General features: G+C 37.9%; 1 protein-coding gene across 1 annotated transcript in view; it reads left to right on the top strand.

Annotated features, from left to right (window-relative positions):
• FAM91A1 (family with sequence similarity 91 member A1) overlaps positions 1-24,222 on the top strand; it is a 45,840-nt gene extending 21,618 nt beyond the window's left edge. Inside the window, exons 16-24 of the mRNA XM_003782358.2 lie at positions 7,970-8,118; positions 9,729-9,863; positions 10,004-10,117; positions 12,778-12,850; positions 14,825-14,974; positions 17,189-17,293; positions 17,968-18,091; positions 19,056-19,125; positions 21,301-24,222. Coding sequence (XP_003782406.1) covers positions 7,970-8,118; positions 9,729-9,863; positions 10,004-10,117; positions 12,778-12,850; positions 14,825-14,974; positions 17,189-17,293; positions 17,968-18,091; positions 19,056-19,125; positions 21,301-21,486 — 1,106 coding nt within the window. The 3' untranslated portion in view covers positions 21,487-24,222. The remainder of the gene's footprint in view (positions 1-7,969; positions 8,119-9,728; positions 9,864-10,003; positions 10,118-12,777; positions 12,851-14,824; positions 14,975-17,188; positions 17,294-17,967; positions 18,092-19,055; positions 19,126-21,300) is intronic.
• Positions 24,223-25,037: the final 815 nt, after the last annotated feature.

Below are 25,037 nucleotides of genomic sequence, written 5' to 3'. Positions count from 1 at the left end.
CTCAAGTGAGTCTCCTGCCTCAGCCTCCCAAGTAGCTGGGACCATAGGCACCCGCCACAATGCCCGGCTATTTTTTGGTTGCAGCCATCATTGTTGTTGGCGGGCCCAGACTGGATTCGAACCCATCACCTTAGGTGTATGTGGCTGGCGCCTTAGCCACTTGAGCCACAGGCGCCAAGCTGATTCAGTAGATCTTGACATGTGGAATGATAACTGGGAATGTATTTTTTAAAAAGGTGGTTCTAATGCTCAGGTAGACTTGGGCACTGCTGATTTGAATCAAGCATTTGATTCAAGTCCTTGGACTTTCACAAGAGTGGCACCTTAAGAGTTCGTGAGTCCTTGGTACCATTATAAAATTTAATTTCAATCATTCTTTCATTTGCTTGAAAACCTTATTTTTCTGGCCAACAACCATCAATTTTTTAGTCATGTTAATGTTCATTTTATTTCTCTCACTAGCGTCTGGCCTTCTTTTCCGCTCAGTTTTAAAAATTAAGGAAGGAATCAACATAACGTCACAGGAATTGTGGCATAGGTGAGAACAAAGATCTTGAGTAGCTTAGCTGAGTGAGACTCGGCTCACTACCTAGTGCCTCACTCCTGTGGCTTTAGTGTGCCTTAACAGAATTGCAGGTTGTTACGTGTTGCAGCTCTTTTTGAGATTATTCAGAAATAGTTAAAACCAAAAATATTCAGTCACCAAATGCCAAAATCCTGAACCACTTATTGATAAGCATTTGTTGATGAGTGACCATTGTTTTGCTACAAAATATTAGAGCATGTATTAAATACACCTGAGGAGGACAGTCTTGAAGATGTGTTGGATCTCAAACTCTTGAAATTACTGCGATTGGTGATTTATAAAGATAATGAGTTAGGCTGTTTGAAATATTCTTTTAAAGTTGTTTTGAAATACCTTGTCCTTTCCTGCCTTTCATAGAATCTAAGAATATTAGAAGAGTGCTAGTGACTCCTTTTAAAGATAAAGAAATTAGAGCTTATTTAATCATCAGAGCCTGTGTGATTGGTAAATGGGAGAGCTGGGAAAGGGAGTCTTGCATCTGTGGCTCCTGAATTTTTTTCCATTGCCTTGTCCCTTTTGTTATCTTCCCTTGAACGCTAAGCTTTTTTTTTTTTTTTTGCAGTTTTTGGCTGGGGCTGGGTTTGAACCCACCACCTCTGGTTTGTGGGGCCAGTGTCCTACTCCTCCTTTGAGCCACAGGCGCTGCCCTGAACACTAAGCTTTTTATTGACTTAGCAACAATTCGTTGTTTCATACTCTGGGCTAAACTTTGTTTTCACCTTGAATAGTCTCTGTACCATGAAGTGAGTTAACTGGTAAAATTAAACTGAAAACAGCTACGCATTATTCTAACCTTTAAGGTAGGTTTAATAGTTGACCATTCCTCGTGTCAATTGGAGCTTTAATTGCTAGGAACAATTGCCAAGGCTTCAAAGTTAAATTGTGATTAATTCTTGTCAGTAAGAGCAAACCTGCGATTGTATATGAGGTTGCATTCTTATAGCCCACCTTTCTTAGTTGAGCTCCTCATCTGAATCACAGAACACAGAAAATGACTAGAGGGACTGTCTAAATTTTTCAGATGTTGCTCCATCACTAGTACTAATCGAGATGCATAGAAAGGTGCTGGGCCTGATAACTGAATCTTACTCAAATTTGTTCTGTAATATTGGCGTTTTAAGCATCTTGCTTGAATAAAAAGAATTCAAAGAGAATTTTTTTTTCTTGCACTAATAATTTATAGTTTATCATGTAGTACTTGTATTTACTATAAAGCAAGAGTTCTTTTTTTTTTTTTTTTTCCTTGAGACAGAGTCTCACTTTGTCATCCTTGGTAGAGTGCCATGGCATCCTAGCTCATCACAGCAACCTCCAACTCTTGGGCTTAAGTGATTCTCTTGCCTCAGCCTCCCAAGTAGCTGGGACTACAGGTGCTTGCCACAACACCATGCTATTTTTAAAGTTGGGGTCTTGCCCTGGCTCAGGCTGGTCTCAAATTCCTAAGCCCTGGCAGTCCACCAGCTGTGGCCTTCCAGAGCACAAGGATTACGGGCAAGAGCTTTTTGTTAGTGTCACAGAAGCAGACTCTGGGTTGTATGTGAAAAGGACTAGTTTCTTAGTAATCTCTTAGTGTTAAATTATATGAGGCAGCGCTTAAAAAAATAAAAGCAATCAATGTGTGGTCTAATTTTTCTCGTTTTTTTTTTTTTAATTAATTAATTTATTTTATTTTGAGATAGAGTCTTACTACGTTGACCTTGGTAGAATGCTGTGGTGCCATAGCTCACAGCAACCTCCAACTCTTGGGCTTCAACGATTCTCTTGCCTTAGCTTCCCAAGTAGCTGGGACTACAGGTACCTGCCACAATGCCCAGCTATTTTTGTTATTGTTGTTGCAGTTGTCATTGTTGTTTAGCTGGCCCGGGAGGCCAGGTTTGAACCCACCAGCCTTGGTGCATGTGGCCGGCGCCGTAACCACTGTGCTATGGGCGCTGATCCTTTATAGCTGAGCCAAATTTTTCTTGTTTTATAAGCATGTTTTCCCCCGGCATCTTAGTCTTTCAGAAAGACATCTTTCCACTGTGATCAGTACCAGTCAGACATAAAAACCGCTGTAATTTGGCAGCCTAGTACTGTGGAAATGTTTAGAGATTAAACCGCATTGTAGAAAAGCAATTACATTTGTAAAAATATTAGAAAATGTATTCTAACGACCATGAACTCTTAGATTTTCTACCTCCCCTGTTCTACATACGTTAAATATTTTCTATACTTGATGTTAATTTAACAATGTTAAATTTTTCTTGAAGGTTTAAGAAATCCCCTCACCATTTTGTATATTGGAGAAAGGGTTAATGCAAGGACCCACTCTGGGTCCAGGTCACTCAGATGAGATTCACCTGGGACAAGGCCAGCAGTGGCTCCTCCGAATTCCCTTTCTTTGTCTCATAAAGAATACAGACTGAAAATGCCTGTCCCAACTGATCAGTCAGAGTAGAATGTTTGTTGGCCAAATTTCTCTCCTTCTTCCAGGCCTCTGAACTTTGACCCCTACTTTGACCTCCACTTTTAGGGCCCCTCCCAGAAAATATGCTGACCTTAAATGGTGAAATATTCTCTCACCTGCTGTCTTAAACTGTCCTCTTTCGTCCATTTCCTCACACATTCTTTCTGCTTTTTAACTCCTCTCATTTACAAAGCCTCCTTTTTGTGTTACTCTCTCTTAGGAACCTCATGGTCATGGTTGCCTCCCTATTAGGGTGGGGCCCTGCTCCTCAGTCCTTTTGAATAAAGTGTCTTATTACTAAATTTGGTTTTTTTTTTTTTAATTGGATAGCATTTTCCCATTCATGGCTGTTGTCTAATTTCTCAGCATACTTAAACAAATTTCTCTAGTCTTTTTAGAATTTTCTTTCTTTCTCTCTCTTTCCTAAGGCGCCTGCTAACTTCCTCTGTGCCAGCTAGATAGGCCACTGTCTAGAGTGGAGGCAGCCAGACCTGTCACTTAGTAGAGCCGCTTCTTTGAAGGTTTTTCTCTCCTGCCTCCACCTTAATCTCTAGCTGAGATAACAGTCGGACTCTCTTCATTACATTGTAGACTACTGATTTTTAAAAAAAAAATTTTTAACAAAATATTTACAAAATATTCTATACATGTTGGTCACCTCTTTGTAAAATTTTATAATGACTATTTCGTAAATCAAGACACATTTAGCTACAACTTCCATTTTCCCTATGTATGGAGACATTAGAGATAACGTCTTTGGGATACCCTGTAGCTTAGATTGGATTTAATTGTACTTTAGATTGTGTTTAATTGTCATGCCTCTCTTACTTCCTTTGTTCTGGAACAAATATCTAGCATTTCTGGTATGATATTTTTGTTTCTTAAGAATGTAGCCCCTCTTTTGTAGATCTAGTAGAAGGTTTCTCATCTTGGCTATTTGTACTGTTTCTTCATAATTTGATCCTGCTCTGCATTACTGTCTAGGAAGTTACATAAGTGTTCGTGGTGTCCTCCTAAGGGTCTGACATCTGGAGAGTTATCATTTCCATCTGTTCTTCACTGGTGATGTCAGTTTTGATCACTCATTTAATGCATTATCTAGTTTTTCCACTGTGTAGTCACCTAATAAGCAGTCTGTCAGGAATTACATTAATGATGCAAAGATCCTACTCTTCATCAGTGTTTCCTCTTCGATTTGGTATGTGCTGATAGTTCTTGCCTGAGCCGTTTTTTACTCTGATGAGTTATTTTATTCCAACTCCAGCACTTCCTTCATATTTAATGGTTGGGACTAGGCATGCTCTTGTTTCCTCAGCATGGATTTAATAGGAATTCCTATATTTTTTTTTTCAGTAGTCTGTGATTAGTCATTATTGTCTCCTAATTATTTTTGTGCTTCATTTGTCTCAAATTTTGCCAGCAGATTCTCTTCAAGAGCTGGCTCCAGGAGTCAGGTTTCTTTTACTGGGAAATAGTATTAGTGACCAAGACCCTGGCACTAGTTGTGCTCAGCGCTCAATCCATTTTCAGCAGGATGGACTTTTTTTTAGATGCATTCTTTCTTTCTTTCTTTTTTTTTTAGACAGAGTCTTAAGCTGTCACCCTTGGTGGAGTGCCCTGGCGTCACAGCTCATAGCAACCTCCAACTCTAGGGCTTAAGTGATTCTCTTGCCTCAGTCTCCTGAGTAGCTGGGACTACAAGCACCCACCACAACGCTTGGCTATTTTTTTTGGTTGCAGTTGCCACTTCTGTTTTAGCTGGCCGGGACTGGTCTTGAACCCACCACCTTCGGTATATGGGGCCAGCGCCCTACCTATTGAGCCACAGGCACTGCCCAGATACATTCTTTATTGAAGGGGGAGTTGTTTAACCTGATCTGAAGTTTCTTTCAACCTTAATTATCTTTCTTTAGTGCAATAGGATTGGTATTTTCCAGAAACATTAAGAATAAGAATGCTTAAAATCTGTTGCATGCTGAGTAAGTTCATGCCTTATGGACCAGGAATCTAGGGCACGTACTTCCAAATGAGGAACTATTGCCCCTATGCTAAAATGAGAACATGGTTGTGATTCTCTTTGTAGAGATTGGAAACAGCAGGGGTGGGTGGTGTGGGGATGGGAAGAAGAACAGAGCTTCTCTGGACACTTAGGCTTTTATAAAGCAGTTGCCCCATGAACAACATGGATTGAACTGCCACTTGGATGTGGATTTTTTTTCAATAAATATATTTATTTTTTAAAGACTTGCAACAATTCGAAAAAACGCACAGATGAAGCATGTAACCTAGAAATATTTGAAAAATTAAGGAAAAGTTAGGTATGTCATGAATGCATAAAATACATGTAGATACTGGTCTATTTCATCACCTACTGTTAATATATAATCTATTATAAAAAGTTAACACATATGAAAAGTTTTTACACAGGCTGTACATGGTAACATTCAAAGTTGAGCTGCAGTGTGGTGTAGCCACTCGTGTTGCTATTGCAGTGAGCTCAAAGTTGTGAGTATTTGCTTAAACTGGGTGATGCTAATTATCTCCATGTAAGAGTTCACCTTTCCAGTAAATTTCATATCGTAGTAAGAAGTGATCTCTTGCAGTTCTTGTATTTTTCATCATGTTTAGAATAGTAACTGTCCAGCATAAGGACCATTGAGGATAAAGAAAAGGAAATTTGTGAAGCTTTTGTTGTATCTGTGCTGAAAGGCATGAAAACCCTGCACTTACTGTGAAATACCTTTGTAAACTCATATTGATAATTTACCTTTTATGTGGGCGCAGGATTACTATAAGAAAGGCATATCTCTAGCCGGGCGTTGTGGTGGATGCCTGTAGTCCCATCTACTCGGGAGGCTGAGGCAAGAGAATCACCTAAGCCCAAGAGCTGGAGGTTGCTGTGAGCTGTGATGCTATAGCACTCTACTGAGGGCGACAAAGTGACACTCTGTCTCTTAAAAAAAAAAAAAAGAAGGAGAAAGCCATATCTTTCTTATAGTAAAGAAAAAGTAAAGCCATTAAATGTCAATTTAAAGCAAACAGAAGATGAGGGATTTAATACCAGCAAAGGATGGTTTGATAATTTTAGAAAGAGTTTTGTCTTACGAAATGTAAAGATAAGCAGATTTTGCTCTCTGAGAGGCAGGCAAGAGGCAAGTTCTCTGACACTATTAAGAAAATTGTTGAAGGGAATGGATATCTGCCTCAACAGATTTTTAATGTTGATGAAAGTGCTTTATTGTGGAAAACAGTGTCACAAGGGACATTTATTAGGAAGAGAGGTAAGCACCAGTACTTAAAGCAGGAAGGGGTGGGGTGACTGCTATTTTGCACAAATGCAGTCTGCTGTATGGTCAGGACTGACTTTATCTATAAAGCTGCTAATCCCCAAGCCTGTAAGGGAAAAGATAAACACCAGCTGCTGGTCTCTGGATGTGCAAGGAGAGGGCCTGGACAATGAGAACGCTTTTTCCGGGTTAGTTCTACTGTTGCTTTTTGTTCCTGAAGTCAGGAAGTACCTTGCCAGTATGTGACTACCTTTTAATGTTCTTTTGTTGTTGGATAATGTTCCTGGCCACCCACAACCCTGTGAGTTCAACACCAAAGGCACTAAAGTGGTCTATTTGTCCCCAACACAACATCTCTTAATTTACCCTCTAGAGGAGGGGGTTATAATGACCTTTAAGGCTCATTATACAGGGTACTCTTTAAAAAGGATTGTCAACAATGTGGAGGAAAACCCTCATAGACCATCATGAAAGTCTTGAGAGGATTCTGCCACTGAAGATGCTATTTCTGGTTTGGAAAAAGCTGTTAAAGCTATCAAGCTGGAAACAGTACATTTCTGCTGGAGAAACCCATGTTCGGATATTGCACTGACTTCACAGGGTTTACGATAGAGCCAATCAAAGAAATCATGAAAGAGATTATGGATATGACAAAATTGGTAGGGGGCGGGGAGTGGTAAAGGGTTTCAAGATATAGATATTGGAGAAATTCAGTAGCTAATAGACACCACAGCAGAGAGATTAATAGAAAGAAGATGGCTTGGTGGGAGACAGGTGTTTCTGAACAATGCCAGTGGAAGGGTTCTGATTATTAAGACTGCTTTTCACTTCTGTAAACCCTGTTATGATTAGGGCACTGAAACTAAAGCTGGCGGTGGAAGCTTCAGTGTTGTATAGAAATATTTTTAGAGAAGTGAAAAATAGAAGTTACAATGTATTTACATAAAGTTACACCTAGTGTTCCTGCCTCTTTTTCCACCTCTATCCCTTCCTCCTCTGCCACCCCTGAGACAACCAGACCCACCTCTAATTCCACCTTCACCGCAGGCTGCTCAGTGTGAAGATGACGAGAATGAAGACCTTTATGATGAGCTGCTTTCACTTAATGAATAGTAAATGTTTCTTCTTCCTTACTTTCTTAATAACATTTTTTCTCTAGCTTTATTGTAAGACTACAATATGTAACACAACATACAAAATATATGTTAATTCACTATTTGTGATATCAGTGAGCTGTCCAGTCAGCAATAGGCTATTAGTAGTTAAGTTTGGGGGGAGTTGAAAGTTACATGTAGATTTTTGACTTGCTAGGGAGTCAGCACCCTTAACCCCAGTGGTATTCAAGGATTTTGTGCAGTACCTGGGACTGGAGAAAGGAAGTAAGGTAAAATAAGCACATTTTGTTAAAGTAAAAGGTAGCCTGAAGAAATACCCATAGAACTATCTTTCTTGACCAAAGAATAAAAAATTTCAGCCTTATAAATCTTAAAATATCTTAGTGGTCTCCCAGGAAATTTGGTACTATTTGATAGAGGTACCCTACCTTTTAAGGAAAATTTAAAATCTCAGGGCAGTTAACATATTATGTTGAGCATTTTCGTTTTGCAATGTTAGTCTTTGATTCTCTGTATGTGCTTGGTCCTAACTCAGGTTTTCCTCTGGATCTGTTACGCTGTGAAAGCCTTCTTGGTTTGGATCCTGCAACTTGCAGCAGAGTTCTAAACAAAAATTACACACTGCTTGTGTCCATGGCTCCGCTCACCAATGAAATCCGGCCGGTCAGCAGCTGTACCCCTCAGGTAAAGACCCACTAGGAAACCCACTTGGTAGTGCCATTGCGACTACTGTCATTTTTTTTTTCTTAGTTCTCAATTTGCAGATAACATATATTAAAAACACTGACTCAGAGAGCTGTCTCGTATTTTACTCCATTGTGAGATGATACGTGGAATTTGTGAAGCATAATTGGCATAGTTTATGTTTCATTCAGTGACTTGTGACACATTAGATTAAAATTTTATTCATGTACAGAATAATTTAAAGAGAATGCTTTGGGATGCGCTAAGAAGAAAGCCTGGATCATTTTGAAGGATCAGATGAATTTAATTACGAAAAATGAAATGTTTTAGCTGTGTTGCTAAATAAACTGGAAGGAAAAAATGGTGCTGAAACTCTATTTAACTGTAGAATATATGTGTTAAAATTACTTTTGTTTTTTAACTTCTTAAAAAAAATCAGTTGCATTTATTTGTATACTTAACAAGTTGTCTGCACCATGTCCCAGGAATGGGGGTTATGTTGCTCTTCTTCAGTGCGCTGTCCTGTCTAGCTTCCAGGATATGCAGGATCTAGTGGTGTAGAAGAAAGGAATGGCGGAGCGCAGCCTCTGCTCAGTGCGTAGGGCACCGGCCCCGTATACCAAGGGGCGGGTTCAAACCCAGCCCTGGCCAAACAGCAACAAAAAAATAGCGGGGCATTGTGGTGGGTGCCTGTGGTCCCAGCTACTTGGGAGGCTTAGGCGAGAGAATCACCTAAGCCCAGGAGTTGGAGGTTGCTGTGAACTGTGATGTCACGGCACTCTACTGAGAGTGATGAAGTGAGACTTTGTCTCTACAAAAAAAAAAAGAAAGGAATGGCTTCTTGTACAAAGTTGATTTCGTTGCCCAGGTTTTTCCCTCTGCCTCAGTGAGGACCCTGCATCCCCACACCAAGTTTTGTCCTCTTTATTGAGCAGGAGATGAGCATTTAACCAACCTTCTTTTGTAATTCTTTGTGCCACACCCCACCCCCACCCCCCCACACCCTCACCCCCCCACCCCCCGCTGATAATAGGCATATCCGGGAACTGTCTGGATAAATGGTGGAATGGATGGAATTTTATGAAAATTTGCATGTGAATTGTGATAGTAACAGCTAACACTTTAATATAGAGAGATTATTACAGTGGTTCTCAACCTTTCTAATGCTGCAGTGTATTTTCATTGTTAAAAAGGGATCACAACCCACAGGTAGAGAACTGCTGGTTTATTATACTATTACTATTTTAAGCCTTTTGAACAACCTTACAGCATTCTCATGAGGGAGACACTTTACTGCTATTTTATAGATTGAGCAAAATGAGGCATAGAGAGCCTACATGTGACCTGAAGGTGACTTGGCTGAAGGGATGAAACCAAGATACGAAACTGGGCAGCCAGCTCCCTCCAGAGTCCATCCTCTTACTGGCAGTAATAACATGTATTTTCTTGATTCTAGTATTAAATGGAAACTATTTTAATGAAACTTTTGAAATTTATTTTCATAAGGATAATTGCGTATATGAGGTATTTGCTATTTATCAGACTATACTTGCTCACTTGTATTTGTTTTCTTTAGATAAATTACAGCCTTATCTGTTTTATGATTATAGCATATTGGACCAGCTATTCCAGAAGTCAGTTCTGTCTGGTTTAAACTGTATATTTATCATATTACTGGGCAAGGACCACCATCTCTCTTACTATCCAAAGGTACCAGACTTCGAAAATTGCCAGATATATTCCAGGTATGTGTGTGAGGTTTTAGGTGGTGGTGGTTTTGTTGAGGAGGCTGGAAATTTGTGAGCAGATTGTAGATAACTTTCGTAACTTTTTCTTTATTTCTAAACCCCATTTTATATATTAATTATTTATTTCTTTATAATAGGGTTATGATCGATTACTAATAACATCTTGGGGTCATGATCCTGGAGTAGTTCCTACATCAAATGTGCTCACGATGCTGAATGATGCTTTAACACATTCTGCGGTTTTAATTCAGGTATGGTTACCTCATTTGAAACAATCAATTTTGGATTTTTATCATAACCAACATAATTTGATTACCTTTCTACTGAGTCACAATCAGATTTCAGTAATTGAAATGTATGCAGTAAAAGCATAAGGAATCAAAGATGTGGATGTCAGTCTTGGCCGTTTGGCAGTGTGGAGTTGGTAGAAGCAACATGGACTTTGGAGTTAGAATAGGTTTGAATTCCAGCTTCACCTTCTGCTGGCTGTGTGACAGCTTTATAGTAAGTTTCCCCTTATCTGTGGGGGTTATGTTCCAGGACCCCCAGTGGATACTGAAGCCGTGGATAGTACTGAACCCTATGTATTCAGTTTTTTCTTATACATACATATACATTTATGCTAAAGTTTAGTTTGTAAGTTAGGCACAGTAATTTATATGTGGAATGTGTAGAGGGGTCAGCCCCAATAAATCTGTCTGGACAGGGAGTTTTTTCTCCTTGCTGTTTCCCTAGTGCCTAGCACAGTAGTTGGCTCATAGTAGTTATTCAACTAGTGTTTGTTGAATAAATGAGTAGGAATATGAAGTGGCATGACACACCAGGGCCTGTAAGTTGTTCAGTATTTTACAGGGGTAAGAGTGGAAGGATCGTGGGTCAGAAATGAATATGGAGAAGTAGGCAGGCCGTGGAGTGTCCTGCTGTGGAGCTTAGAGTTTAACCTGTAGATGACGGCAGCAATTACCTGGTGCATGCAGGTTGCTAACATGTCTAGGAGTGGATGTAGGGCAGGTGTCCTCAAACTACGGCCTGCGCGCGGGTCACATGCAGCCCTCCTAGGACATTTATCCGGCCTGCCAGGTGTTTTTGCTGCCGCTGCCTGTCCTGCTTAGCAGCCGACTCGTCCCGGGGCCTGTAGTCCGGCCCTCCAACGGTCTGAGGAACCGTGAACTGGCCCCCTGTTTAAAAAGTTTGAGGACCCCTGACTAGGGTGTGGGGGAAGATGCAAGAGGAGACCAATTAGGATTATGTGTAGCAGTCTAGAGAAGAGACGAAGATGGCTCAAATCAAGGAAGTGTAATAAAAATTAAAAGGAAAAAAATGGATTTAAGAACTACTACAAATATACAAGTAATACAGTTGATCAGATATATGAGAAAGATAGGGGAAGAGGGAAGGATGATTCCAGGGGTATTTGGCTTGTGAAGGTGGAATCGGGGTGGGTGCTGCGACTGTTTGAGAGAACACAGGAGGAAGGGCTGGCTTATGGGGCACATGGTGTGTTAGGTTCTGAGCATGGGAGTAGGAGTGTAAGTATCTGTGGGATATTTGGGTGGTAAAGAAATATTCTGAAATTCAAAGAGAGAGATTGAACAAAAGAGATCAGCTTAAACCAGCGTCAGCAGGTAGATGGTAATTAAAACCAGGAGAGATGGCTCGGCGCCTATAGCTCAACCGGCTAAGGCGCCAGCCACGTACACCTAAGGTGGTGGGTTCGAATCCCCAGCCCGGACCCGCCAAACAACAATGATGGCTGCAACCAAAAAAAAAATAGCCAGGTGTTGTGGCGGGCACCTGTGGTCCCAGCTACTTGGGAGGCGGAGGCAGGAGACTCGCTTGAGCCCAGGAGTTGGAGGTTGCTGTGAGCTGTAATGCCACGGTACTCTACCCAGGGGGATAGCTTGAGGCTCTGTCTCAAAAAAAAAAAAAAAAAAAAAACCAGGAGAGATTGAGATTAGCCAGGGAGAACTGTAGGGAGGTGGTGGGAGATAACGCAACAGAATGGGCTAGATGTGGACTGGTCAGACTGTCTGAATTCACATCTTGGCTCTCATTAGTGATCTTGGGAACATTGAATAACCTCCTTGAACTTTGATGTCTTTACCTGTAAACTGGAAATGGTAAAGTTTGAAGAAAATGCCTGAACTGGTTAATTATATAGATGCTTTGCAGTGAGTTTAGCACAAGGAAGATCTCGGACGCTGTAAGCTGTGTGGTAGTGGCAGTAGAAATAGTGAGGGAGCAGTGGGGGACCGTTCCTGTTTGTCCTGTGGTGGGTCAGCCTTTCATGTCTTTGAGCTTCACTTGGGCTGATGTGCCCTTGCTTTTTCCATGTGGCAATTAGAGACCTTTCCATTTTAGTTCAGAGAGAGCTTCCTTTCTTCTTTTGCAACCGCCTTGAAAGTGTGTATTGTAACTGTAATTTGTTTAACCTGTCCTCTGTCAGTGAGCATTTTGGTTGTTTTCAGTTGCATGTTATTGTAATGGTGTAGCAGGTTACTCTTGGGTGTAGGTTGTTTCTGTTCAGGCTTTTGAGTTTTGCATTCCTAGTCCATGGTAAGCCGTGTGGTTGTGGGCGTTCTTCTGCCCACCCCCCCACCCCACCCCGGCTAACCCTTGTGTAAGCTCACTTGGCCTCGTTCAGTCTTCCCTTGACTAGTACCTGATTTATCTGTTAAATTAGCCATTTTTTTTTTAATCAGCCTGTACACTCAATTTGAGGAACATTGTCTTGTGGGTTAAAGTACATATAAGATTGTTATTATTTGCTATAGAAAAATAGAAAATTGTTGAAAACGTCTTGGTGAAGTATTAATATGGAATATATCATCATGTGACTCAATCTTACAGTGTGAATGTCAGTTTTTGGAAATGTAGGTTTCTCCTTTCATGTTTGCTTCTTTACGTTTAGGGACATGGTCTGCATGGGACAGGAGAAACTGTTCACATACCGTTTCCATTCGATGAGACAGAACTGCAAGGAGGTACCTTTTGAATTGTATCCATTGACTTTTTTTTATTCATTAAATGTCAGTGATTTGATGGGAAATGTGGCAGGAAGTGAATTTTTAACTATTCTGCTATTAAAGAGTATTGACAAAAGTTTTTTTTTTTTTTTTAATGTGCTTTCTCTGCAAAAACTGTTAGAGCAAGACTCATTTAGGACCTTTGAAAAAATGTTAATTTCTCTTGGAGTTGAAGATAATAAGTAGATTATCTGCCTAGATGGAAGACTGTTTTCTCTCTGCTTAGCCCTTCAGTTTCCTTTCATTGTTTATTTTTTGAAGATTGGGGGAAAAGATAACTCGTAAGTCATAGGGAAGATTTTATGCTTAGAAAGGTGATTTTTTTTCCCCCCTCAATGTCTCATACATTCTTTTTGTGGGGGGTATTTTTACCATGTTCAGTGCAAAGTTAAGTCTCTTGATATGGGCCTGTTCAACATTTCCACTTCATTCTGGCTAAGTTTTGGGAGATGGTGTGCTTCCAAGTATTGGTCAATTTCTTTCAGATTGTCATATTTCTGGGAATAAAGTTTCTTGTAATATTCATTGAGGATTTTTTGAATTTCTAGGATTTCCCCAACCCTAACCCTAACCCAACCCCAAAGTTGAGTCTTTGAGTCTCAACTTGTGGATTAATTGGTTTGTGTATATACACTGTACATACTAGAGACTGCTGCTAGAAACTTAGTGGTTTCATATTTTAATTTTTTTAATCAACTTACAAATTTGTTAGGTAATTTAGAAATGGATGGTAGTGAACACTTGTATTAGTAGTTTATAGAACACTTGCATATATTTCTTGATTCAGCATTTCTTTCTGCTGTTCAATTTTATTTTTAACATTAGAGGGGATTTGAGTGGATGCAGGGTTTTGCAGGGTTTTTGCTAAATCAAGCTTGTTAGAACTAAACAAGAGAGCTTTGTTTGTGTCTTTCTAGAAACGAATGTGAGCCACTGGAATGTGAGCCACTGTAGATTTGACGCAGGATGCTGAGAGAATTTCTATAGAAACATATTCATTCTTTTATAATATAGAAGATACCTTTTCTCTGTTGAATATAGCTTATGTTGTTTCATAGAACTTACTGTTCTAGTTGCCACTAACCCTACTCCTCTAAAGAAGGAAAGGGAGAATTTATAAATAATCCTTTTCCATTTCACATGGCTAGACTGCAGAAGCCTCATGTTTGAAATTAAGATGCTTGCTTCTGCCTGTTGTGAATAAATATGTATAAAACCGGTAGAGAAGAGTTTTCTGTCTCAAATAGCTCCTGTTCTTATATGAGGACTTCTCTACAGCTAAACCTTGCCATTTAATCTTCTAAACAAATTGTAAGGAAAAAAATACTTGTTTATGTGAAGATGTAGATAGTGACAACAAGGTCTTAAAATTTAGAAAGTCTCAAGAACTGATGGGAGTCCCTTGCCTTGCGGTATCATGTGAAGTGTAAAAGAGTTATCTTCATATTTGGATAGAGAGCATCTTCTCTTTTGTAAGTTTACATATTTATGAGAACTTGAACTAATATATAAGTAATTTAGGCATATGATTTCAAATAATATTAATTAGCTTTAGTTTCAATAAGAATAACTTGGCTTTTCTTAAATTTTTTAAAAATATAATTTGTGTATAATACATTTCCTGATAGAAGCCTGCCAAGTAAGTTTTCCAGGCAGAGTAGAACCACAAGGGGAAGTCTAGAGAATTTGTCACTGATTGGCTTTATTTGCTTATTTAGCGGGTAATTTGTTTTACAGATGCTTCCTGAAGTTTGTAAACATGTTGTGTGAACAACATTCTTTTGTAATCACATATATTTCTGCACTGGAGTCAATCTTGATATATTATGTATGAAAGTATTTCTAAGAATTGCTTAATAAAGAAAAGTATATTTAAGTTGGTGTTGTGTTATAAAACTAGTCACTAATGTTGTGTCGTTCCTTTGTCCTTAGAGTTCACTCGTGTCAATATGTGTGTTCATAAAGCGTTGCAGATGTTAAGGAGCAAAGTGGACTTGCAGCATTTCTGTGGATATGTCACCATGTTGAACGCTTCCAGCCAACTAGCAAATAGAAAACTCAGTGATGCTTCTGATGAGAGAGGTTAGCCAATAGTTGGGTTCTTTGAATTAAGATGATTTTGTTTTGAATTAAGATAATTCACATAATCTTTTTTTTTTCTTTTATGTCAGAGTTTCACTTTCTTGCCCCCAGTAGAGTGCCATAGTGTCCTAACTCGCAGCAACCTCAAACTCTTGGGCTCAAGTGAGTCTCTTGCCTTAACCTCCCAAGTAGCTAGGACTACAGGTGCCCACCACAACGCCTGGCTAGCTTTTTAGAGATGGGGTCTCACTCTTCCTCAGGCTGGTCTTGAACTTGAGCTCAAGCATTCCACCTGCCTTGACCTCCCAGAGTGCTGGGATTACAGGCATGAGCCATGACACCCGGCTCTGCATAATCTTATTATATAAAAACTAGCAAACCTTTTGGGAATGTTGAATTATTTAATAATTAATGTTCTTTTTGCTGAAGGATGAGAAAATATTTCGTAACATCTTTTGGACAAGCATCAGTTGTTCAAATGGAGAAAATAGGGTTGGAATACAGAATGGTTTGGGGGCTTTTAGCCCTTTACCGTCACATCTGTGTTTACAGGGTTTGAGTTAAGGTAGCTTTATAGGGTGGTGGTTTCAAAACTCAAGTCTCTGTAAAAATGTTTCCAACATAGACTTAATAGATTTTCCCTTTCATCTTTTCTTTTTCCATCAAGTGTACCATTGTCTTTGTTACCCAGGCCTAAAATTTTAATTTAATCTCATTTTTTTTTTTTTTTTTTTTTGCTCTGTTCATTTAACTTCCAAGTTCTGTGATTTAGAAATGTCCCTCACTTGTTTTCTCCACTCTCTCTCCTTTTTAAATTCTGTATAAAAATGTTCTAGTCTGGGTCCTGATCCCTTAATCATGTATTATTGCTATCATCCCCTGCTTAGCCTTCCTGGCCTCTCCTTCTCTCTCCAGTCTGTCCTGAGTATTGACAACAGCTAATGTTCATTAGACACCACTTTCTTTTTCATTTGAAAGTCCATTTTCTCATAAACTGCGTCATGCTTCTTGTTTCTGCTCTGGCAGAATATTGGTTTGTATGTGGTTTTGGTTGCCACGATGCCAGTCCCTGCTCACTTAACCCTGGGAGACTGAAACAATCAAATGTCTGCCAGTGATTAAAAATATTCCATGAGCCTCTTAGTTTGGAACCCTAAGCAAATGTGGTTGATTTCTAGCCATCAGGTCAATTGGATTGGCTTTCTTTGTGACAGGTAGCTACTCCTGGTTCATTTAACTTTGACCTGAGGAGTAGGGTAGCTTTCAATAGTTGACTACCAGGTATTGCAGGAACATTTTCTAGAGAAAAGGGCTGTCTATGTCTTAGTCATTTCAAAGCATGTCTACTAAAGTTGACATTTTTTATATCATTCATTCCACAAACATTTATAGAATGTCTGCCTAGGTGTTAGAGATATTTAAATTAGTGAGACCAGATTTTATTCCAGAGATTAAAATCTGGAGAGAGAGACAAATGAGGGAATCAGTGTACAGAGTGCTAATGACAGTAATAGGGGTCTGTTTAAACTGCTAGTGCAGCACAGAGAAGGCAGATCTTAGCCCAGCCGAGCTACCAGAGAAGGCTGCTTAGAAAAGGTAAAGTCTGAATTGGGTTTTGAAAAATAAACAGCTAGACAAAAGATGATTTTTTTTTTTTTTGAAAGGCACCAGCCTTTCAGGCAGAGGGAATTAGGAGACTGTGGCTCATCATGGCCAAAAGAAAGGATTTTATTTGCTGGATAGCAGTAGAAGATAAGAGTAGAGAGTTAGGTAAAGTCTAGAGATCTTGGAGTGTTGAAAGACATGAAGAGTCAATAAAGAATTCCAAAGAGGAATAACATGATGACAATGAATATTTCCATAGGGATAGAAACAGCTTTAATAGTGATCTAAGTGAAAGTTTGACTTTTGTCTTACCTTGTGGATTTTGATTTCCTTAGGCTAGAGATGCTTAGCCTCAGCACTGTTTGCATCTTGAGCTTGACAATTCTTTCTCATGGAGGACTATCCTGCATGTTTAGCATCCGTAGATATCAGGAGCATCACATCCTGCAAAATTGCAACCCTGGTTTAGAACCAGTGCTTTAGTCCAAGCGTTATTCATTTTTTCCCTATAATCAGTGCCATTATATGAAGGTCCTCTTTATGTGAAGACTGATTTATTGACATATTCTACTAACTTCCAGAATCCTAAATATTCCCTTTAATTTTAAGGAGAACCTGATTTAGCTTCTGGCTCAGATGTAAATGGGAGTACGGAATCATTTGAAATGGTCATTGAGGAAACAACTATAGATTCAGCAACAAAGCCAATTGCTGGTAAAGTGTTAAAAATTTTTTGCAATTTTATTTTTAGACTAATTGCTGGGGTTTAACTTTTCTGGTAAGTCATTTGTCTATTGTTATCTGTAATGAACTTTTATTAAAGTTTTCTAGGAAACATTTTTATATACTTAGAATAGTAGTAGTTCAAGTAGTATAAAATTATGACTTGAAAATAATAAATTTAATTTTTCCTGTATTAAATATTTTGATTCATTCTTTCATCTTATAAACGTCTTACACTATTCTTTTTTGGGTACATGACTACTTTGAATACTTGATGAAAGCTGTGTACTTTCTCCCCAGTCACATGTATATACTCAAAAAAACATACTCTCTTCTTTCAGAGATAACTGGCCCCATTCGATTCCCCCTCCCCTTCCATGCCCACTACTGGATGTCACTAGGGCCAGGAATCCGACCCTCAGGTCACAAAATGCTTGTCATATGATATGTATAAATAGATAAACAGTAGAACCTCCATAGTTGACCACCTCCTTAAGTTGACCTAACTTTCAGAGACTGGGCATGCATCACATGTACTCAGTGGAAATTTCTTATGTTGACCACCTCTGTATGTTGACCAGTTTGTTACAGTCTCTTGGGTGGTCAGGTTAACAGAGGTTCTGCTGTGCGTGATTTACAAATAAGTTTATTGTGTCCTTTTTTAGGTGCCACAACAGAAGCAGATTGGGTTCCTCTTGAGCTGTGCTTTGGAATTCCACTGTTTAGTTCAGAATTAAACCAGAAAGTTTGTAGGAAAATTGCTACACATGGCCTTTGCAGAAAAGAGAGGTGAGGTTTATATCTATTCTCCTTTCCCTCTGCTTGACTTTCAGGCTGTCAGTAAAAGGTTCCTGAATCTTGCTTGCTTTTGTTTCACACATGAATGTAGTAGTTGCCTTGTATGTATTTATTGAGATGGCTAGTTTAAGGGTTTTGCTGTATTTTTCAAAATTAAATTTCACTAGATTAGAAATCAGTCACATGCAGACACTTTGGGCTCATACTTTGGTTAGTTACCTTTACTAGGCACCCAGGTTTGGTGATGGTGTAGTGAAATGGGCATGCTTATATGGGTGTGAATCTAGAACCTATATATTTTTCTTAATACAAAATTTCTCTATATGTACTTCTCAATTCATTTGATTGGCTTAATGTAGCTTATGTCGTAAAACTAAAAGTACTCAGTTAAAAAAATAAAATTAAATTTAAAGTACTCAGTTTATTTTACTATCTGTTCTATGAAAGTAAAATAACATACATGAATAAAAAGTAGAAATACTGTGAAACTTTAAAGATTGCCACTAAAATTTTTACCAGTTTACGTATTTGAGAAAATATTTCTTTTAGGTGGGTTGATGTGTGTTAAGTGTTTCATATTTTTTATCAGGTTGTCTCTTAAAATTATTCTGGCTATTTGAAGTGGTTTGTGTCATTGTCATTCTTCAAAGTGCCTAAATCATTTAAGAAGTTTTTTTCATTTAATATTTATTTTTACTAATAGTTGAAAAGTTTCTTTTTTAAACAGTAACTTCAATTTTGGTTATATAATATTTTATATTTCAAAATGACTTATATGCACTGTATGCACTTTTATTGATGAAAAGCCATTGAAATTGGTTTTTAAATTAATTGATTAAGATGTAAATACGTATGTAAATGGATTTAAGTTGCTAAAATTGAACTCTTATGAGATATTTGTTCTTACCAATATGTTCATTTTAAACTTTTTCTCTTCCTTTTTTTTTTTTTATAGCCTTCAAAACCTCTTACATTCCAGCAGAAAACTTTCTTTGCAAGTCCTTAACTTTGTTCACTCATTCCAGGTAATAGAAAATAAAACGTTCAAATGGTACTTGTATAGACCTTTATAGTGTGCAAGACACTTCCATGTTTATTTTTCAGTCTCCACAGTAGCAAGATAATAAGCATTAATTTCATCGTATAGGTAAAGACTCTCAGATTTGAGAAGTTAATTTACTTGCACATTTAATTGGCCAGGTCTTCAGACACCAAAGCTTGATCTTTTGTTCTGTGTCAGTGCTTTATTCAACAGAAATGAGATAGGCATCTATCCTGGGCTGTGCACCATGCTAGGTGCTGGTGCTTGGTTATGGTATACTCCATTAAAGATGCAACGATTATGCATTGCCAAGAGGGGGGTTTTCTGTTACGGCATTGAAGGCCAGTGCTCAGGATTTTTTGTTTTCCCCACAAGGAAATAAAGGATATTCTAGACTTGATTTAACATAAACTTATAGAATGGGTTATTTCTATTTAGAGTATTTGATCTAACATTATGAAATCACATTTTGGAGTTTTATTTCATTCATTCATTCATTCAATAAAACTTGAATCTACCCTATGCCATACCCTTTGCTAGGTGCTAGGGAAATAGTGCTGTGTAATACACTAATGGAAGTGATAGTGTTAGATGAGACAATAGTCAAATAAACTTCAGAATACATAAGTAATTACAGATTGTAGTAAGTACTGTAAAGGAGCCAAACCTGCATTCCATTATGGTGGAATCTGCAGGTAGACCCAGTTGAAATGGTGAGAGATAATATGTAAGCCAAAACCTAAGTCATGGAAAAGAGTATTCTAGGCAGAGCTTCCAGGTCCATAGGTCTTATGTCAGGGAAGTGCTCAGTGTACAAAGAAACAAGGAGTGGCAAAAGAGGAGTTGGAAGAGAACGGGCCCGTGATACACAGGGCCTATGTTCAGGAATTTGTGTAATATGCTGAGTGTAAAGAGAAACAAAGGTTTTTGGTCTTTTTGCAGTTTTTGGCCAGGGCCAGGTTTGAACCTGCCACCTCCGGTATATGGGGACAGCACCTTACTCCTTTGAGCCACTGGCACGGCCCGAGAAGTAAAGGTTTTTAAATAGGGGAAACATTTTTCCTGATTTTGTAAAAATGTTAGTTACTGTTTGGAGAATAGAAGGGGACAAGGGTAGAAATAAGCACAGTTCGGAGGCTATTATAATAGCTTAAGCAAGTGATGCTGGTAACTGAGTACCTTTTTCATGAAAATACCAAATTTTGCATGTATGCCCAGCAAAATTTTGTTTACTAAATGTACACATTCCTGTATCAGTAATTTATGTATATTTCAAAAAATAAACAAAAATAGAAATTTTATAGGGATGCAGTAAATAGAAGAAAATCCAAAATTCATTTAGTACTGTACCCTACTTTGGAATGAGTACCCCTCTTTGTAGATCACTGGCCTTGGCTATGGTGAATGAGTAAGGTATCACTGGGATACATTTTGGAGATAGACTAATAAAACTTGGTGATGAATTAACTGTGAGGAAGAGATTAGGGTGTGAAGGAGGGAGGGATCAAGAGTAAGTCTTCTATTTCTTTTTCTTTTTTTTTTTTTTTACAGTTTTTTTTTGGCTCGGGGTTGGGTTTGAACCCCCAACATCTGGTATATGGGGCTGGCGCTTTACTCCTTAAGCCACAGGGACACCGCCCAGTCTTCTATTTCTTGATTAGCCAAATGTGTGGAGTAGAGAAGCCTGGGGAGGAAGGGGTAAGGGAAATTTTCAGAGTTCAGTGATGGACATGCTAAGTATAGGCAAAGGGAAACGCCTGAGAGGAGATGTCAGGTAGATGGATGTTTGAGCCTGGAGTTCTGGGGAGAGGTCTGTGTTTTATATATATGAATCTGAGACGCCTGGAGTGGATGGATTGTTCTGGGGCTTAGGTGTTTCAGAGATTTTTTCCAGTTAAGTAAAACTTTGAAGTATACTCAGCCTTCTGACAGTTAACTTTTTCTTATTCACTATTTCTGTTGATTTCAAAGCATGTGACTTGTATTAGTCATTTTTGCATGTATTGATTGATTATTGGGGGGATTCACAAGGCAGATGTTTAGATGTTTATGTCTGCTGTAGTGCTGTGCATTCTATAAACATTTCTCAGATAACCATATTAAGTGGTTTGGCAAAGTACTGAATATAGATTATTTCTCTTGTTTCTTAATCTTTCAGGAAGGTGCTTCAACACTGGAGATTCCCCTGGAGCCCAGTTTTTCAAGTTTGCTTTCACAGTCCTCTTATGCTGATATGGGGGTTCCACTTCCTGCAAAAAACTTAATATTTAAAGATGGCATCTTATCAGAGTGGAGTGGACAGTCACCTTCCTCACTTCTTATTGCTAATCTCCATTTGCAATAATTCGGTTACGCCATTTGTTGCTCACACTTTCTGCCTTTTTTCTTCCTTAACGTTAGCTTTACAGCGTCAGCCACTAAAAAGCGTCCTGCTGCTGCAGTGCAATTCTCGCTTCACTGGTCTTGACCGTTGGGGAACATGTTCATGTTTCTGAAGTTTTGCTCCTTGTTGCACATCGTATTGCAACAAAGTGCTTTTTAGCAGCTGCACTGTATTTTTTACCTTGAGACAATCTGCATTTCTTTTATAAAACTAAGGAGATACTTTATAGGCTTTATGATGACTGTTATGTTTATAAGCAGTCACTATGAATATTGCAATGGTAATTTTATATGTTAGTTTATCAAACATAAATCTTGTTTAATTTTATATTTTGTTACCTATACTTTAGGGGATCAAAGGAAGAGAGAGAACTCTTCCTCTGAAAAAAGGCTTCTTGGTACTTAAAGTAGTAAAACTATAAAACAGTAAACATCCAGTATTGAGAGATGATATGATGGGGCATTAAGTATTCCTGTGGATGTCTGTAAATTATGTATATCAGTTGAACATAGTTGAAGGTATGTAAATCCACATAGTTATATATAACGTAACCTTGATTCCTAGGGTCTTAGACTAGGACTATTCAGTGACATCTCATGAGAAGCTTTGGAAAACATTCTATTTTTAAACACTGTTTATATGTGGACTTCTGTTCTCAGTCACTTTGGGCTTTATATTTTCATAGAGTCTTTATGGAAAAATAGAATTTATTTTTCACTCTTGCAGCTGCAGCTGGTGCATGTTCTCACCCTGATTTATTTTTTGTCTCTCAGCTTTGATGGTTTCAAACCAAGGATTCTGATTTTAGATTAGAATTACATATTAGAAGTGTTAAGGCTGTGTCTTTGGATCAAAATACCTTAGTGATAAACCTACTTTGAAGACATGGTCTAACGTATTCCGGATTTTAAATTTATGTCAATAGCTTTGTAGGAAATGATAAAGCAAAATTGACTAATTTCAAAGTATTTCTTGAGTCATTGATTCTTTGAATATCACAAATGTTAATTAGGATAATTGGAATCACTTTTTAGACTTTTCAGGTTACCCTCCTTGGGAAGTTTGTGCAGTGTTATAATTAGCTCCTTTAGAGGGTAATGGTTTGCTAGTTGAAAACTGTAACCACGCTCACTGGTCAGATAACATATATCTGAAACATTTAAGAATTAGAAAGTTTGGGAACGTTATAACCTAAACATTTTGCTGATAATTTTTGTTACTTATAGAACTGATATTTGTGTATTTAATGTACCTCTGGAAATATATGCCTTTCTTAAAACTGTTATCGTAACCATGTATTCAATACCATGGCCTATCTATAGAATTGAATATTTTGGACCAGATTATCTGTGGCACAGTCAGTGCTGTTTTGGGGGTCAATGCAGTTGTGTCTGGTTTCCTACTTTGTCCTATAGAACTATAGAAGGTAGAAACCATGTGTATGTTATGTTTGTCTGTGCTAATATTAAAATAATTTCTTATGACTGTGAATCACTCATTTATTTTTCCAATAATTGATATTGTACATTCCAAGCACTATTAAATATGTATGTATGTAACTATTACAGTTTTTCAACTGAAAGTTGTAAGTATTTTATTTGATCAGGAGTCTCTAATCTCATTTTAATTTTCTTTGTTTGAATTAAGTGTAGTTATTTTATTTATTCCTGTATTAACAATCTAAAGAAACAACTGTAATAGCATGTACACTAATAAAGAATTGAACATTTTGTAGTTGTTGGCAGTGAACCCAGTGTTGTTGAGTTTAAAGCTTAAAATATGGGAATGATTTGCTGCTCTACTTCCTTTGAGGAATTATGGAAGAAAAATAGAACCGAATAATGATCATGAATTTTAGGGAGAGTACTGAAAAACATGTGGTCAACTCTAGTTTCTTGTGTTAAATGAGGAAAGAGTAAATACCATCTTCTCAGCTGAGGACCTCTCAGTACTCTTAGGGAGGGAGGATCTGCATTTTTAGAGCTGTTAGTAAAATGTGAAATGCTGATGTTGTGCTTTACTTTATATAAGAATTTGCCTTTGTTGTGTTCATACAGTAACACATATAATTCCTTAAATTTTATACGTGTTGATCCAATTGAATAAGAAGGAAAATTTAAAATATATACTTCGTTATTTGCCAAAGAAGATTTATGAAAAACTTTTATTCAATTATTTTGTGAATGTTACAAGAAGTTTTGTTTGGCTTTGCGCCACCTCCTCCCCCACACACCCCAAGGTAGCTCAGACCCTGACAAGCATTCTTTAGAACAAGAGGAAACAAAAAGGACACAGTTCAATATTGGTACAGTTTCACCTCACAAATGTGTCTAAAGAGATGCAATTTTATATCATTTTAAAAAATACATTGTTCTGATTTCCTTGATTTCTTTCTTTCTTTTTTAAACATGTCAACATGTAAAGATGATTTTGTATTTGTCTTTTGGGGGGGAGTATTGGTTTCTTTTACTTTTTTCAGTTTTCTCTGTGATTCATGCTTCTTTTTTATGTTCAATGTTTCAAGTATAATTTGTATTTAAAGATTTTAAAGTACCAAAACTATAACTGAATACATTGGATTGTTTTTTGTTAGGATCTTAATATTATACAATGAGGTGTATAAAGTGTTGTCAATTTGATTATTGACACATATAACATGTTTACAAATAAACTGTGGTGTTGATCAAATTACTTTGAGAATGTGTTTAATGTTCTGAAAGTTCCGTAATTTAAAATACAACCATGCTTACAGTGCTGTGGTTTTTATATACTTTAAAACAAACAAACAAAACCCCCCAAACAAAGAAACTTTATTATTTTGTAGTAATTTCAGATTTGTAGACAAGTACCGAAGATAGGTAGTTAAGTGATGTTTCCTATACAGTCACTGTGCTTCCCCTACTGTTAACACCTGGTGTAGATGACTGGCACAACCGTTAAAACTCAGAATTAACCTTGGTACAGTACTATTTCCTAAACTACAGACTTTATTTTTCCTTTCACCAGTTTTCTCACTAATGTCCTTCTGTTTCAGGATCCAGTCCAGGATATCACATTGCGTTTATTTAGCCAGCAGTGCCTCCTAATCTTCTCCAGCACGTGACAGTTTCTCAGTCTTTCATGACCTTGACACTGTAAAGAGTGCCGCTGGTCAGTTATTTTGTAGGATGTCTTTCAGTGTGGGTTTATCGCCTTATGAGAAAGGATATGATGAAGTGATGTGCCCTTTTCATTAGTGTGTCATATCCTGGGGAACGTGATGTCAGTATGTATCACTTGTGATGTTCCCTCACTGGTTAAGATGGGTAAGGGTATCTGCTTGATTTTCCCACTGTAAGATACTATTTTTCCCCCATTTTTATTGCATTCTTTAGTAGAGTCACTAAGTCAAGCCCACACTCAAGGGGAGGGAAATTTAACTTTTATTTCCTTATCAGGAGGAGTATTGATACATATTATTTTAGAATTCTTTTTTTAAAGAAAATATTTCTCTTTTTTTTTTTAGTTCTTTA

This window comes from Otolemur garnettii, unplaced genomic scaffold, assembly GCF_000181295.1.
Source record: "Otolemur garnettii isolate 467f Iridium unplaced genomic scaffold, OtoGar3 scaffold00004, whole genome shotgun sequence".
Taxonomy (NCBI): domain Eukaryota; kingdom Metazoa; phylum Chordata; class Mammalia; order Primates; family Galagidae; genus Otolemur; species Otolemur garnettii.
The sequence above is the reverse complement of the archived record's forward strand: the minus strand, read 5'-3'. Positions and strand labels throughout refer to the sequence as shown.